We start from the raw sequence: 17,971 nt of genomic DNA, 5'->3' as shown, positions 1-17,971 counted from the left end.
GGGGTTAACAAATTGTGCATCAGTGATTTCTTGGATAATGGTCAGAGTACACAGTCCCTGCAAGAGAAAATCCCAGCAGTATTTTGATAGAAGGCTCCTGGGAGCATTGATGTTGTGCCAGGAGAAGTACTGATCACACTTTTTACAGTGTTTTTGCCTTGAATTACTACTTGGACAGCAAGAGCCTTCATGACATTACACGTTGTACTTGCATGACTCATTTTTTAAGACACAAAACCTGAAGTCTTCACAACACTTTTAGTTTTCACTGAGAATAAACTGAGCTTCTTCAAATTTTAATTTAGGTGATGACAATCTGGCCTTAAAAATGCAAAATAAAAGTATTTTTGTTTTATTACAGTAAATATAAAAGGGAATGTATTGGCTCAAGAACAGGATAAAAATAATTCATATTTTATTCTAGAAATGCATAGTTGGGATTCACTTGTCCCTAAACGGTTATCCTTTATGTATTACTATTTATCTAAATAGAAATATACTTTATGTTTATAAACACTGCCATGTTCTTGATCTCAATGAGATCCTAATTTAAACAAGGTAATAACCTAACCAGAAGATGAAGAATCACATTTAGCAAAATACTTCAGAAGCCCCTACACCACTCTGTCCATCAAACTAAGGCCACTGGATGCTGCATTAAACTATGTTACAGCTGTTTAGAGCCTTTCCAGGAAAGATAAGACACCATCATCCCGAGATGCAAGACTTTCCTAGAAATTCATATTAAATTGCTTGGGACTAGTTCTTGGAAATCTGGCTCCTGAAACCCATGATGAACACTGGTCTGAGGAAAGTGGCAATACTCACTTGCATTCTCCCATGCTTCCCAGTAAGGGAGCACAAGGTGATATTTCCATACTGGTTACATACAGCTCAGGTCCATTGCACAGAGCCCCTCTCTGCTCAAGCTAAAAGTGGGCATACCCAGCACTTCGCAAGCGCCTGCCATCCCCAAGAGAACTGGTATAATACATCCCTGTTCAGAAGAGCCTGGTCTCATCTTGCCCCTCCTCATCCCCCCTGTAGTGCCAACCATGCTTCAAGTAACTTTCCTATCCTCTTTGCAAAGATCATGTCTTCTTATCCCTCAAATCTGCCTTGAAAACACAAGCCATCCTTCCCAGTTTGCTTTCTACTGCTTATCAGCACATTTGTATTTTCATGCCAATGAACATTTCCTCTTAAAATACTAGTTTAACAAAATAAGGGACACAGAAGTGGTGCGTGCAGCTGTATGCTGATCTCATGATCCTTCCTGTTTCTCCTGAGTGCTTTATTCTCTGCTGTGTTCTGCACAATTTTGGCTATAAATTCTCTAAGCAAGCACCTAGTATTGTATTAGTTTTAAAAACACCATGCACAGCTGTGCTCCTGAAGTAGTAACTTTTTGTTCATTTGAGTGTAAGCGTTATCTTCCAATACAGTGGTTGTGAGACATATATACTGTAAACATCAGTTAGCACATACTATTGGTACAAAGGGATTAGGGAAGCACACATTTAATGTGGCTCACCGATTTTTAGTGGTGCATCTGGTGCTGGTGTTGCATAGAGTAGATTTTCTGGCTTCAGGTCACGATGCACAATCCCATTTGCATGCAGGTACTAGAAGAAGAGAAAGTCAAAACATTTAAGTGAGAATAAAATGTTATGGTCAAGTATGAATTAACATCTTCCTAAGAATCTGTAGCAGCAGATTAGTAATCCACTACTTGTGTGACATAGAGTCACTTAACTAATTTTCAGCAGCTTTTTTTCTGCAAACTTGCTCAGACAGGATCCTTGGATGCATATCGTTATCTGAATAGGAAACTAGAATTTGGGAAGGCAAAGTCAGCATTACATCCATTTCAGAAGAAAAACATCTCAGGAAGTATTATTGGCTTTTAAAATACAGTCACAGCTTCTAGGAAGTACTCTAATAGATGTTGAATTACCAGTCGGGCTCAGAGGAGGTAGTTGCTGCACATTATAATATTCTGAGAGATAAGAAAATGGTCATAAAACTATTAAATGGACACCTTTGAGAAGGATACAGTATGTGTTCTGGGCCAACTATAAAAGTACTGAGGCCCTGGAGCAGGCTTCTCAAGGGTTTTAAAACCATCCAGTTGCAGAGTCTCAAAAATCTATCTGTCTTGCCAAAGCACATGCGGTACATGTGAATTCACTCACCACTTAATTCCTCTAAAGATGCTGTTCCTGCCTGGCACTAATGGAACAGAATTTCTGCAATATATGGTTGCCTTTTATACTGCTATAGACAGACATAGAAAAAATATATAATATACTGATAGACAAAAAAGGATAAACTAGTGAAACAAATTCTGTATTTCTTGCTGATAAAACATTCAGCAGAACCATCTGAAGCCTTGGAAGAAAGGTGCTTAAGGGTAGAATTACATTATCTTATCTGAAGATCTCCTGGTCTACATTTTAGTAGCATCTCCCTCAGCTGTGTTTTCACTATTAAAAAAACTCTGTGTGTGCACTGTTATGCAACAAATGACAAATGACTGAATATTCATCCAGAAAGCACAGCTACAGTGTGCACTTGAGTTAGCATTTGAGATGAATTCTTGACTGTGTATCTCACTGGAATTTTAGTTTTTATAAGTTGCCAGTGTTCAAATAACATTATGTAAGAACACATTGCTCTTTCCTTGGGCATTGTTTTAGTGACACTAAGTGATTTCTAAGTGTGTGTTTCTTACAGTACAATAAGTGTTTTTTGTTGACTTTCTCTAAAACCATAAAGTTGCAGGATTTGTCACGACATGTCAGCCAAACACTCTCATCTACTTTACTTCACAGTGAAATCAAAAGTGCTTGTCCCAGCTATATTTTCAACAATGAGATAGCTAATCAGTTATCCAAGGTAAAAACAGGCAACGGTATATGGAACTGATGGATTGCAGGCTGCTACATCATTTAATGCGGTCACATCAGCAGGGTGGTGCACAATCATGTCCACCCTGGATAAAAATACATCTTTATCTGCAATGAAGACATAACTGTAGCAAAGATGCTCCCACAGCATAGCACTGATGTGTTTGACATGCAAAGGTAATAACAGCAGCACACAGGGAGTGCACCAAAAGCAATCAAGTTGGAGTGGACAGAAAGAGATGTCTGAACTGATCCGTGTTCATGTGCTGTCAGTTTAGCTGACTCTGTAGGAGTGAGAAGAATCAGACATATCACGATCGCTTGGTGGAAAGCAGACGCTTTTGATTCATTCATACGAAAAATCTGACCAAATTTGTGCAGAGAAATGTTCCAGCCAAATCTGTAGTCTTTTAGCAGGTCCTTTTTTACACATGTCCATAATCTTAAAAACATTCTATGGTGTGAGGCTGAAAACAACAAAATTTTCTTCTCTTCCCAGAATTGCATTTTTGTAGGAGGGAAAAACTTGGGAGAAGCTGTTCGACTTTTCCTCCCTTTTAAGTCATGAAGTGACACTGGCTCACAGAGCTCCTTCTCAGACATAGCAAGAACCATAACCGATGACATCTGCTAACCGTTGTTAATACAGTTAACTGTAACTTGTGCCTTATGGCTGACTGACTTTTAACAGAGTAGTATTGAACTTGCAGTGTGAACTCTTTCTTTATTACAAACACATAAGTCCCCATGTCACAAAAGTTCCTTCCTCTACCCAGCCTGGTATTTGCAGAAAACTTGCAGGATGGGGTTGCCCAACAAACGTGAATTGCCTCAATAACCTAGCCCATGTCTTTCAACTATTGCCACTGCAACAGTCTGAGCTCTCTCTCTTGTGTGCCCTCCTCACAACACCCACAGCTACTCTTACGCGCTTCACCACACCTCTCATTTCCCCAGCATCCTAGCCCAGAATCCCCACCCACTCATAGTACCTCCTCTGACCTTTCCCTGCAGTCTGCAGAAATACTGTCATGGTTGCTACAGTCCCTAATCTCAGTCCCTGCTGCTTTGTCCTCTCTCTCCCACTGTTTCTTTTGTTTGACTTTGTGTTTAGTCACATGATGGTACCAATGATGCCTGGACCAGCCTGCATGTGGCATGGGCTGCCTCAAGCTGTCAGGTTATGGGGTTTAACAGACCTATTGTTGGCATCTCCTATCTTTGAGACCTAGCCTCATGTCAAATGAGGCTGGCCAAGAGAGTAAATAGTTTTGTTGTGAGCTAATAGACCAAATGGCAAAACAACCAAAAAAATCCCCAGTGTTTTCATTGATGCAGAGATCCCATCCTTCAACCACACAAAAGTACCAGCTAGTCTTGTGGATCCCCAGCACTCTGAGGGGTGACACCACTGGCTGGACTTCTGTAAAAGGTAGCTGCCTCCAAAAGTCTTGTTATGAAAGGCATCTAGCACATGCAGCAGCCTCTTGTCCTCTAGTCTGAGCCACCTGTCATTCACTAAGCACATCTCTTGCTCCACAACACACTATGAATGGGACCTTCCAAGACTGTGTCCATTTTCAGCATTGCTCCCTTGCTTGGTAAATACCTTGGGACTTGTTTGCAGACTTTCACCAGTCCCAAGAGCTCTGCTCCCCATGTAGCATAACAGCTCCTGGTTTTGAAGATTACTTGGTAATTACATTGTCTGGTATATACATGAACAGTATTCTGAGTTAAGCTATCTTGATTTAGAAACAGATTTACTGAAATTATCCTAGCACACTTCATATAAAACTTATTGCAATTTATGTGTGTTCTGTTTTGATTGTTTTTCACTTTGTTGCTCACATATGATTTTAATGTGTCATGTTCCCTTGCAGGCAGTGTCTCTGCAGCATAAGTTCAAAGACTCTCCCAGTTTGGAGTACAGCTTTGGGCATTGCGTACTGTCATTGTGAAATAAACAGCCTGTGCTCTACTATTTATATGCTACAGCTCTTAATGACTAAATGGAGTGACTAAATGAGAAGATCAGGGCCTAGGTATCAAGCCAGAGCAGTGTCCTGAGTCACTTTATGATCTAGGCATTGCTGAAATATATCACTGTCCCCACCTATAAGATATAGATGACATTTGAAAAACATTTGAATTCTATGGATGGATGAAAAAATTTTTAGATGCACTGTGCAACAGTATAACATAGCATGCACATAAAATGTGATCATGACATTATACTCTTCTACTGCGTAAAATGTCCTGTTTTCACTTTCTTCTGATTTTCCATAGACAATGCCAACCACTAAAAGAAAATAAAGGCATGGCAGTTCTCCAATTGCAGCTTTGCTAATTTGTATTAGCAAATTGTGAAACAAGGTAGATAAAGAAAATTTATATTTACATCAACTTTCTGTATTTCCATGGCAACATTATATGGATACATTTAGCTATAGTCATGTCCTGTAACATTTGTGTACTAAAATGTGAGATTTACTTGTAGAATAACAGCGCTTTGTCTGGCCTGATGAGGCATGGATGGAAAAGAGGCCTCCACAGGATCTCACAGCAAGGCCTGTGGAAGAAGACTGTGTGGAAAGTCTTCTTCATCTGAGCAGCTGGCGAATGGCACAGGGAAGAGAAATTTCTCATATACCTTCTCCTCTGATTATTATTTTTTTTTTAATAGGAAGGCAGGTGCTCTAAATAGGGATAGTACTGATTTTGAGGAACATATGGCTATTCCATTTAGTGAAAGAGAACAAACAAGAAAAGGTAAAATGGAAACACTAGCAACCCTGAGCAGCCTGTATTAAATTAGTGAATTGACATGCAACGGAACTAAAATTAATAGTGAAAAAATATATTTGTGCATCCTATGATCACATTTCTTTTTGAGTTGCTTTGGCCAACGAGGCCGAAGGAGGCCAGGTGGGTGAATCCGCTGTGCTCCAGGCACACAGTGGGGTACTGCACTATTAGTGTAAAGCATCTCAGATAATCTGGGAGAAATCTAGCAAAATTGAGTATGATAGTCTCATTACTCTTCGATAAACGTTGAGGACAGACTCAGTATGACACTAGGTGGGAATACAGGCCTTTTCCTGAAAGACTTCCCAGTTAAAATAAAGGCAGCCTTCATCTTGGGCTTTTATTCCCATGGCACACAACAGCAACTCATGACTAAGTAATTGCTGTGACTCCAATTGTGACTGCAGCAGAAAGATTTTTTTTTTTTTTAAAGCTTCTTTCTAATTGCTGCATAGAGTTCCTTTTTGCTCTTTGTTTTATGCTTTAATAATTCAGGTTCCTATCTAATTTGAAAGATTTTATGACAAAAGGACAAATGAAGACTGCTCTGGCCTTTTTCCTTAATTTTACTTATGGTACCTATTACACAGAAGTACAGAAAAGTAGGGCTGAAATAAACCTGAATCATCCACTCCCCTCTGTGCTCCTTGGCAGCATCAATTACCTCTACAATGGTTGTTTGTCCAATTTATGCTTAAAGACCTCTGATACTAGAGACTCAATAATTTCCACAAGCAATTTATTACAGGGCTATGCTCTCTTGACTGTTAGAAAGTACTTCTCTGTGGTTTGCCTGAATCTTGGCAGGGACAGATGAAGCCTTTTACTTTGTTTCTCATATACCGTAGAAACAGAAAGCAGATTATTCACTTTTCTGCAACAGCCTTTTGAGTACTTGTTACCATGTATACAATTATTCTCTAAGAATAAAGAACTTCAGCTTGCTTGGTCTTTTCTCACAGATCATCTCCTCTAGACCTGTGATAATTCTTGTTGCTCTCCTCCCGGCTGTATTGACTTGCATCAGTGTGTTGAAAATGCAAAAATGTATTCCAGTTGTGGCCCGACAGTTTTTACAGAATGAATTAACAAATCTATTTGCCTTTTTTGCAATGTATCCCATTCCTGTTTGCCTTTTGATCCAGTGTAAGCTTCAGGTCCTTTTTGTTTTGTTCCCATGCCCATGATTTTACTGTTGATTATTCAAGCTGACAGTACAGAAAGGACATTGAATTTTACCAAAGTTATTTATTTCTAATCAGGCTCTCCAACACACTTGTAGTTTTTTCCAATTTTATATTGTACAAAATTTTTGTAGGTGTACCCTTTATTCCATCATATACTGATAGACATTCTCTGAGTACAGACCACCAGTCTCCATCCAGCTTAAAATCTCATCATTGTGACCACATTCCCCTAACTTATTGTGAGGCTGTCAAGTAAGACAAGCGCCAAAAGCTTTATTCATGTCAAGTTTGTGTGATACCTTCTGTTCCTCCATTACTAACAATGCCTCTTACCCTGCTTGAGAAAAAAACAGACTGATTTGGCATGATTTGATCTTGACAAAATCTTGCCTCACTGCTGACCTCCCTGCTTTGTTATCTCCCAGGTCCCTCTATTCCATTGCTTCATTACTTAATGCAGATATTTTCTGGGGAGTGGAGGCAGCTGGTCTATAATTCCTCCCTTCTTCCTCTTGATGTGAGTACTGCACACCATCTGCTTCTCTGCCCAGCTTGCACCAGCAGTGAGTGTTACCTGTTAAATCTGTTTCAGACTTAAAAGGCTTGCTCTTTAAAGATTGTACTATGAAGGTCACTGGGTGCAACTAATTAAAAAATACCTAAATTATTTGAATACTCTCTGACTTGGTGTATTCTTATTCTAGGCTCACATTTTACTGCTCAGTCACTGCTGTTAATTGTACTAGGCATCTAGTTATAGCTGAACTTTTACTGAAAACAAGTGGGGAAAAAAAGACAAAACCACTGCTGCCTTCTAGACATCTTTCAATAGGTCTCCTTCACCTGGGTCTCTTCTTATGAGGACGATTGATTTTTCTACCCCTCTTATCTCATACTAGATGCATCTCATTTTCTACCCTGGCCATTCTGACATTAGCCTTCAAACTCCTGCTATTCTTCCATCTCAGGCTTAAACAACCTGACCTGTGTCCTACTTTCTGTATATTTCATGCCTGTGGTTAACTCCAGGATGTGCACTGTCCCTGAGCACTGACCTTTGTTCAAGTGGACTGATGAGAAACCAGATTACCCCTGACCACATTAGTATGCTCCCAGGGTCCTGCACTCTTCCTGGCAGGCACAGGGCCACTGTTGTCAGTGCTGCAAGTGCCCTTCTGTCAGCAAGAAAGAGAAAAGTCCTAAAATATCTTTGTTTCCACTTGTGAGAGTGATTGTGAGCTGCACAGCCTTTGCGTTTCATGATGTCTCCTCATTAACCAGGTGATTTTGATGTCAACTGATCCCAGCTCTGGACATGACCTCCTGCGTTGCAATGAACAGAATCTGTAGAGCAAAGACAGCCCTGGCAGCAACGAATGTCCTCATGATTGCTGTTGTGCATATGTCCTAAGTCCTTTGTGAACCTGTCCTGTTCAGTAGCCCTTGGTCTGGCTTATAGAGCCTCCTGCCATGGATGAACCCAGCTCCCTTGTGAAGGTGCATTAGATGATCAAAGAGATGGTTAAGGGAGCTTTGCCTGCACCTCTTGTTCACACCCAGCTCACACCTGCCCTGCTGGGCAGTGCTGCCTTGTAGGGTAGTACATACAACCTCTCGGGTTAATGCTGAACAGCCACTGCTGTGGAAATGATCTGGACCAAGGACCTAGCTCTCGTTTTTCTCCTCAGACAAGATGACAGTTTTCTGTGTGCATTGGTTTAGTAGTAGGGAGAAAAATGTGATCTGATGTGGCTGGGGCAGTGGTTTCATTATAAGCATTTCTGTCCAGGATGCCTATAATATGACTGCCACATTCATTAACACCAGATTCACTCATGTTTTCAGAAGGAAAACTTCTACTTAGGATATATACATTGAATTTATTACAAAATGAAGCCCGTAGGGTCCTATAGAGAGAACCAAAGGCATACATACCAATTCAGTACTGGACATCTTCAGCTATAAATGCAGTCACTACATCTTTAAGAAACTGAAAAGGGCATTTTTTTTCTTCATTTTCAGGAATGTCTAGACTTGTAATTAAGCTCTTTCTGTAGCCCTTACAAAAACCCTTACAAAAGCGTGTCATTTGATAATGAAAGCTACTGCACAGTAATTTAGTTTGATTACAGCTGTATACTGTTTGATAGACGTGGTTAATTGATAAAGTTACTGAAGCAGTTAAGAGAAAGTTTAAAAAAACTTTTATAATCTAACAGGACAAAGAAAAAAATACATACATTCCTATTTTCTACGACTAGGAAGGCGTGTGAGCTCACCTTACGTATGCAGAATGGCAAAGCCAGTCTCCATATAATTTGTGTCTAAAACAATCATTCAGCACAGATATTACAGAGTACAGAGAAACAGATATGCGTCACTCAAGATGTACACTTAGTCAGACACTCCACATTGGTGTAGACTTTGGAAAACAAGACACACATGGCTTGGTAGAATCAACAGAAATCTAAAATTTCACAGGTAGTGAGCATCTATGCTCTGTTATAATTTTCTGCATTTACTAGCCAATTCATGATTCACACATCCAATAATTGCATAAAAATTACAGACTGATATGAGGATATGATATGTGACCTGGAGCTACTGTAGTCTTATCCTACAGCAAATGATGCAGATCCTCAGCACCTGAGGTTTCACATCTTTAAAATGTTGTGACACGTAAACTGTGTTTTAGATGTCTGAGTGACAAGTGCAAAAGGGGAATGGGGACACATAATAAACTGCTGTTGAAACTGTTCTGTCCCCCCTGAAGTCCATGCAAAATTTCACTATTTCAATTAATCCAGGCTTTATTTAAAAGCCAGTGATATGGTTACTATGAGTGGCCTTTATTGTATGTCCATTTACCCCTCAGGCAGCATATAACTTGGAACACAGAATAGGACATGAAATCCTGTATGCTTCAGTTTTAAGAGTTGGATAGTTTGATTTCTTCTGGTTATGGAAAAATGCATTTATCTGAGTTGTTTGCTTACAGTATAAACAATTTATTTAGGTCTAAAATTATTATTTTTTTTTTACAAAATAGAAAACCATTGAAATTACTTTGGAAATGCAAGGATTGTTTTGAGAAGTGTTGCAAAGTGTATCTGAGACATCTTGCTCAAAGAGCTTTCAATAAAAAAAGACAGTCATAGTGTCAGAATCTAGCTCTAAAGGAATCAAAAAGGTTCCAGTAATAAAAGTGCAAAATCAAGTTATATATACAGCATAAACTTCCCTTTGCCACCATTCCCTGACTGCAGTTCCATTGGCTTTGGGAATGAATGATCAGAAGACCATTTTATCATTGCAGAAGACAAAACCAACATTGATTTCTTTTCTGAACGTATTCCAGCACATTTTGGATTTCTGTATCTGGATAACAACAAAGCAGAGTCTTAGAAAGGCACCAAAGAATAAAAGATTCTCCAAACATCCTGCAGAAAGCCTATTCTTTACACTTCTCTAGCTTTATTGGTTGCTCTGGGAAATCGGAGCGTGCCATTATGACTGCTGCTTGACAGACTGACAGCCAAATAGTTTCATAAAACTTCAATTAGTTCTATAAACTCATTTAACAGAATATTGTTATTAGTGGAACAAAGAATATTTGCGTTCGTACTTTCTATAAGTATGCAGTAACACAACTAATTTGATTTATGATTTCAGATAATACACCTGTGTATTATAAAAATGTATGAAGAAATGCATCAGCACAGATGCATAAATCCAAATCTGTTTATTTTCTTTGCTGGTCTACTATAGACAAAGTTATGAGACAGCTTAGAAGGGAAGTTCTAAATTAAGCAATTAGGTTATATAGAATTTTAACTGCAATCTCCACAATTATTTTCTTTTACATTTGGAAATAGTTTTATCTTTTGAACTTTCCTGCTTTTAGAAGAGTGAAGCAGCCTTAAGGATGATGACACTATACCAGGTGTGATCACAGCACATCATGTACAATCATTCCTGTACAATCTGACATATGTAGGAGAGAATAACGCACACACCTTCCCACACAAATCCCAAACGAGCGGGCTTTGTGCAGAGAGCTGTTTGCAGTGGCTTGAAATTCTCCTCTTAAACTGTAAGTAGGCCACAGCATCGGAGTAGGCAGAAGAGCTTTGCTATAGTGGCTTCTTCTTAAATCCATCCAGAAGAGCCGCCTACTTGCACACTATCTGAATTCAGTGAAGAATTAACATACATTAACAATGTTCCTCATACAGCCACTCTGCTTAAACTTTCTTTTTCTGCATGGCTGGGGTGCAGAAGACAAAGGTGTTGTTCCCTTCCTGCAATTGCCCAGACCCCTTGTATAGGGTAACCTCGCTGCTGCCTCCACATCTACTAGGCAACTGCTACGTGCCTGCCCTCTGTCCGGTTGCGTAATGAAAAAGTGAATGATGTATGTTTTATTGGGAAAACTCAGTCATTTCTGATGAAATTAAAAAAACCCCATGATATTAGATATAGGGTAACGCCACAAAATTGTGGGGACAACTTACTGAACATGCATGGCTTAATCTGTCAGAGCCGCTGAGGTGCAATACAATTCTTTCCTGTCCACAAGGAGTTGCAAAAAACCCCAGGAGAGCTAAAAAACCCTACAAACAGCCCCCTCCCTAAAACAAAAGCCAAAAAGTAGCAGTCCTGCCCTTTGCATGGGCATCCATTTCCTCTGTAGTTTTGCACAACTCACACAACTTCCCTACTCAACCTACTTAACTTAGAATAGCTCTTACAACCCTCTGAAGTGTGCTGAGGTTTTATTGTTTGTACAGTGATCTGAAGACAAAAAGTATTACATGCATATTACTTTGCTACCACTTTTTTCTACTTACTCTCTGTCTTCAGCATTTTTTACTTTATTGACCACAGTCACACTATAAACAAATAGAAAAAAAATCCATAATAAGAAAGAGTTTTTAATTAATTTCTAAACATTAAAAATATTTTAAAAGTATTAGTGATGCAATTATTTGAAGGCCAAGGTAAAAGAAAAGCTCAAAAGCTTCATAAATCCACTTTATCTGCCTTTGTAAATTAATGCCACTATAGCAAACTTAAAAGGAAGCAGGGATGAATTTTGCAATCAGGCTTCTTCCTTTAAGCCAACTGTATGAAACTTCGGAAGGTATTTTATCAGTCTGTCAACCCTGTATATAATACAAACTTCAGCAACATCACTGTAATTATAGCAAATATAAAACAGAAGCAGATTCTGTATTCTGAGTGGGTTACTGAAAAGCAAGTAATGTTTTGCAAGCCAGAAATGTCTTTGGTTTTGCTATTTGGAAATTAAAAAAATACAAATGAAACCCACAATCTAGAATAGATCTAAAACTGCTGTCCATGATACTTGGTGCTAGTGCTGACCCCAATAATCTACAGCATCAGAGAAACATTTAGCTGATGAAAAACTATTCTTGGCACTGTTAGGTTTCACTAACCATGGAGATTTGCTAACAGTAACTCTAGTATACTTGTAACGGGGCCATTATATAACAACCTAATTAGCCACAGGTGCACATCCGTTCACTGTACATCAACGTATTCTATTTTTCTTGCAATAATTTTGAGTTTTATATTCTAATAAAACCACAACATTCCATGGCTTTTGATTAATTTCTCTCCCTTTTAAAAAGGGATATTTCAGAAAATAATGTAATTCCTAAATGGGCAGGTTAGAGCTTATACTACTTGCTTTTGAAGAATTAAAGTGATTTTGTTCTGCTTGTACAGTACAGTTATACTAGTAAGTTAAACTATGCCAAGGACTGCTCCTGGGTGCTAAAACTCACTTGTCTACAGTGTTCCAATATTTAGAATGTTCCTGGGTAAATTAGCACTGATCTAAACAGCTCCCTCTTAGTCAAGCCAAAGATTATTCCCTCCAAGCAACTTGAAACTGGCCACTTTGTTTTGAAGGCTGGCACAATTTAATGGTATGGATATTGGCTGTTGCAAGCCATTTGGCATTGCTGACAGTGACTGACCTCACCTAATTTACTAGCATCCACAGAGATCTTATAATTAAAGTAGTGGAGTGCTAGTAAGACAAGGCTGCTGGAATTTTGCATCAAGCTCACACATGATCACAGCAGGGCTCAGGAAACCTCACATGTGTGTTTTGGTGCGGTCAGTCTCACTGCTGTTCTGAAGGGGAGATTTCAGGGTAATCAACCAATGTAAGGAGGATGACATTTCTGTTGCCCATTTATGAAAACTTCCCGAACTATGTGTAAAAAAAAATCTATCAGTTTTAACACATCATTGTATCTAATGAATACTTATATTTCTGCATCTGAAATCCTATAGCTGCATAAATAACACACAGATGTTGTTTTGGGTGAATTATACTGCTTTTGTTGAATTGTGAAGCTTGTCCTACACATAATAACATCACTTGCTAAGGCTAATTTTGATCTTACATTTAAGCAAGGACTGCCTAGACCATATATTTAAAAAAAAATAATTCTTTTTTTACTTTTGTTACAGACTTTTTACAAAACATAGCTCTAAACAGCACATCCCTCAAAATCCACACACAGAGAAGTGTTTCCATTTATTCATCCACTAGAGGTGAGCCCTCACTCTGTGCGATACAAAGGCCCACCTCAGTCTTCCAGGTTCCATTACATGAAATCATAGTGGTGGTGAAGCAAATCTGGACTGATCCCAGCACCATGACATGTGCAGTCTCCTATTCTGAAGCAAGGAAGGAAAACACACAGTTTCCAGCAGCAACACCATACCTCAGAAACCTCGCTTGAGGTACACCTTGCAGGCTCGATCTGCCAACTATACTGCCCCTTCATGTTGTTGCAACATAAAACTTACACTCAAAACCAGCAAAGAAGACTACTGTAACTTTACGATTGTCATTCAGTGTCCCCTTAATCTGAAAAAACCCAACCCAAACCAAAACAAAACAAAAAGTCACGGACAGTTATTTAGGATCCCTAAGAAAAAATCATATAGCTAAAAAATTTGAAAACATAAAAATGAGCTATGCCTGCAAGAACATAACTGGAAGGAGTTAAAAAATTCTCATCTACGAGGAAGGGGAGGAGGTCATGATGATTAGGCTGTGGATATCCCTATTATGTAGATGACTGCTTCCTTTGAAAAGCTGTCTCAGATTGCATACTAATATAATTATGAGTTTTCTGGAAAGGAATATTACATGGTTTGTGCAGGCTCTTGAATGCAAAAGAACAATTCACATTCTACTGGAAAATGTGATGACCTTATCAAAGCACCTGAACTTCATGTTTTCAGTGTCTGGAATTCTAAAATATGATGTGCTACCTGGAGAAATGCTGAATTGTAAACTGAATTTGCTATTAGCTCCTCTGTTTTCAGAAAGATCAGCAACAGATTAAAATGGGATGTTTAATTTCTGTCAAACAAAGAAATCCCTCTGTGGATGATGTGCTTTTTTTCAGAAATTTAAGCACACTGCTGATTTTTAAAATTTGCCATGTTATTGATGTCTAAAGTACAGAAGAGTGCAAACATTCTCCTTTATGAGATCTGCTAATACTGGAAGACACAGTAAGAGATTTCATTTAGAATTCTATTTTTGTCAGCTAAAATTTTCAGAGTCCTTTATCCACACATATTTTTCCTATTTTCTACATGGACCTATCTCCATTTAATTCCAAATTTTGATATTATAATGGAGATGTCCAAAAGAACCTACAGAAAGTAAATTTCTCTTTCCAGTTATTGTGCCATACTCTTCCCATCATTCAGAAAACACTTGTAAAAATATTTGACCAGAACAAAACTGTTGTGGTAGTTAACATACTCTACCAAAACTTACAGCTATGGAACTGAGAAGAAAAACATAGTATTTTGAACTTACAATGTGGACAGAATGTAGTCCTAATTCAAATAAGCCAACCTATTCCAAACTGCAACACTCAGGTCTATTTCTGTAGGAGAACAATGTATCACATTAATGCTTTCTGCAGTGAGCAGTGAGAAAATACAGCTATGAATGTGCTGCCATCTCTGGCCTCTGCCTCAGGCTCTGTAGTCAGAAAATCTGACAGCAGAGGAGCCTGAGGTGCAAATCCAGCTCAGGTATACGTCTTACAGGCCACTGGTAAATAGTAATTTTCAATTAGTATTTATAGCTAGAAAAATCACAGCCACACATGACAAGCTGCAATGAATCCTATGAAATCAGTGGAAATATTTATCTTCAAAGAAATCAAAGTGCACATGCTAGTTTTTGCTTTTGTACCACATTACCATCTCTGTAGCTTTGATCAGCCTGCAGTCAATGCTGTAAATCCCCCAAAGAACTGAGGCCTTCTGTTTCAAAACTGTGAAAGTAAATGCAATGACCATCACTCAGTCACCTGTCATTGCTGCACTCTGAAGGATGGAGACAGGTTGGCCAATATATTTTTCTTTTTGCATTTTAATTTAGGATTATGTTTTTTTCTATCATGTACAAGAGACTTAAGGTTTAGGGACAGTGTTAGATTTATTCCTATAGTGAATAGGGAACTACAAAACTATATGCCCTCTCACCAGCCACTGAAAGCAAATAAAGCCTGAGCTGAAATCTTGGTACATCTCTTTTTCAGAGCTTTTTTAAAAGAAGTATGCAAGCAGAGAGCAGCTAAAAAGTAATACTTTCCTGGAGACCACAGGAAATTGTGGTCATTGTACGACCTCTCGCTTTGCTTTTAAAACTCTGCATAGACCAGCGATGTGGTAGGCAGCCAGCTAGTGACCCCTTCCAAAATGGTTACAGCTTACCAAGCAGGGTCTTAATGTACTGGCGGAGGATATCGTCCCTCAGCTGCAGTAGGGGCTGATGTGCAGCACCAGGTACGAATGTGCAGCTCCACATGGAAGCAGTATCAGTGTGATGAACATTCTTAATTTTCCACTAATGTATAACAGGTTAAATGCATGTGCTTTCTCCTAAGACAAATGCATCTCGATTTCTAACTCAGTTTGTGTACTGTGTGCTGGTTTATGTTTAGATGCATACAGTCATCCATATGTACGTATGTTGAACATACAGCAGTTCTTTCCTCTCCCAAGCATACAACTTCTGTTAAACTAAATAAGCCCATATGTTTAATCTGTGCTCATATGGACATGGGCTTCAGGGTTAATAGATTTCTTACTTGGAGATCTGAACTCAATTTCAGCTGTTGTGGGAGAACTCCAATCCCAGATACCATTGCAGACACCCATGCTCCAGGTGAAATAATTCAAAATTGAACTAATTCCCCCGATCACTCAGCTAGACCTCATCTTTACACCTATCACCTTAAAAATTTAAAATATTGTATCCCACTTTTTTTTTCTTGATAAATGAGAATTTTCATGTTCTCCAAAAATCTCTGCTTGTTCTTCAGACCAGAAAAGTCTCAATATATAAGTTCAGTGTTGCAGCATATAGTAGCACAGCTATCAGCTTGTTTTGGCATCTGGTTCAACAACTGCCTTGTGCAGCAGTACCTCTCTCTGTGGGAATACTTCCCCTGCTATATCAAAGGATTGCATTTGTTTGTTGCAAAAATGGCATCACACTAGTTCATCTTATACACCTAGGATGTGCTAGTAGTCCATTTTATTTTTATAAAATATGTATATTTTTATAAAAATGTAAATATACATTTAGGTGTATTATAAATACACCTAAGTCTCTCTCCTCCTTTTGCGTTTTCAGCTGATGTGCTCAGCAACATTACACAGATGTCCAGTTACAGGAATGATTGCTGCCCTTGAGTAAAACTGATATTTTACAGACCTCAGTGGACCTGCCAATACCCACTGCTGTTCACCTTTTGCAGTCACATGAAACTGTTTATCTTTGCTGTGCAAGGAAAACAGTAGAGCTCTGTGTATTACAGAATATGCTTGTCAGGATGTTGGAAAATGCATAAAAGGTGGATGGGAGCTTGTGCTTGATGAAGATCCTGGTGAGAGTTTCTGGATAAGAGCAGCAGTGCAAGGGGGTGTTGGAGAACTGAGGAGAAGGAGGTGGACAGGCTAAAACAAACAGAGATAGCAGAGAAGAGGGGCAGCCCCTCAAATAAGAAAATACAAATGGCTTGGCTATTTAGCCCGTGAGATGAAAAACAGGAGAAAAACAGGCACCTGGAAACCAGTTTGGAAAAAAAAAAAAAAAAGCAGCAATAGAAGCAAAGTTGGATTATAGCCAATCTATTAGCAGTATTATGAGGGCTAAGTTGAAGAATGTTAATTATCCAAAATTAAAAACATAAGTGAAATTATGTACATAAACTGGAGACCTTGTCATAGACAAGACCATGTAGGAGCTCAGCCTCATAGTCTGCAGTGCTGTCTTTGGTGTTTGTGTATTGTGTTTGCATGACAAGGTTTTGGTAGCAGGGCACTACAGGGGTGGCTTCTATGAGAAGGTGCAGAAGCTTCCCCCATGTCCAATGGAGCCAACACCAGCTGGCTCCAAGACGGACCCACCGCTGGCCAAGGCTGAGCCCATCAGTGACGGTGGTGGTGCCTGTGGGATAGCACATCAAGAAGGGGAAAAGAACCTGTGCAACATATTACAGCTGAGAAAGGAGTGAAATGTGTGAGCGGAACAGCCCTGCAGCCCTGCAGGCCAGCACTGTGGGAGGGCAGGGCGGCTCCAGAGGCCGCAGCAGAGATTCCCCTGCAGCCTGTGGTGAAGCCCACGGTGAGGCAGGCCGTGCCCCTCAGCCCGTGGAGGCACACGGTGGGGCAGGGGGATGCCCCAAGGAGGCTGTGACCCATGGGCAGCCTCTGCTGGAGCGGCCTCTTGGCAGAGTCTGTGGCCCCATGGAGAGAGGAGCCCGCGCTGGAGCAGGCTTGCTGGCAGGGCCTGTGTCCCCATGGGGGACCCATGCTGGAGCTGCCTGTTCCTGAAGGACTGTGCCCCATGGAAGGGACGTACGCTGGAGCAATGTGTGAAGAACTGCAGCCCAAGGGAAGGACCCATGTTGGAGAAGTTTGTGGAAAACCATCTCCTATGGGGGGGACCCCATGCTGGAGCAGAGGAAGAGTGTGAGGAGCCTCCCC

At 39.7% G+C, this 17,971-nt stretch overlaps 1 protein-coding gene across 2 annotated transcripts in view; it reads right to left on the bottom strand.

Moving 5' to 3' along the window:
* Positions 1-17,971, bottom strand: part of CAMK4 (calcium/calmodulin dependent protein kinase IV) — a 175,300-nt gene that overhangs the window by 18,676 nt on the left and 138,653 nt on the right. For both annotated transcript variants that reach the window (XM_080371234.1, XM_080371235.1), the window contains one exon: positions 1,535-1,625. In XM_080371234.1, the coding sequence (XP_080227360.1) occupies positions 1,535-1,625 (91 nt within the window). The remainder of the gene's footprint in view (positions 1-1,534; positions 1,626-17,971) is intronic.

This window comes from Falco punctatus, assembly GCF_963210335.1.
Source record: "Falco punctatus genome assembly, chromosome: Z".
NCBI classification, from domain to species: domain Eukaryota; kingdom Metazoa; phylum Chordata; class Aves; order Falconiformes; family Falconidae; genus Falco; species Falco punctatus.
The sequence above is the reverse complement of the archived record's forward strand: the minus strand, read 5'-3'. Positions and strand labels throughout refer to the sequence as shown.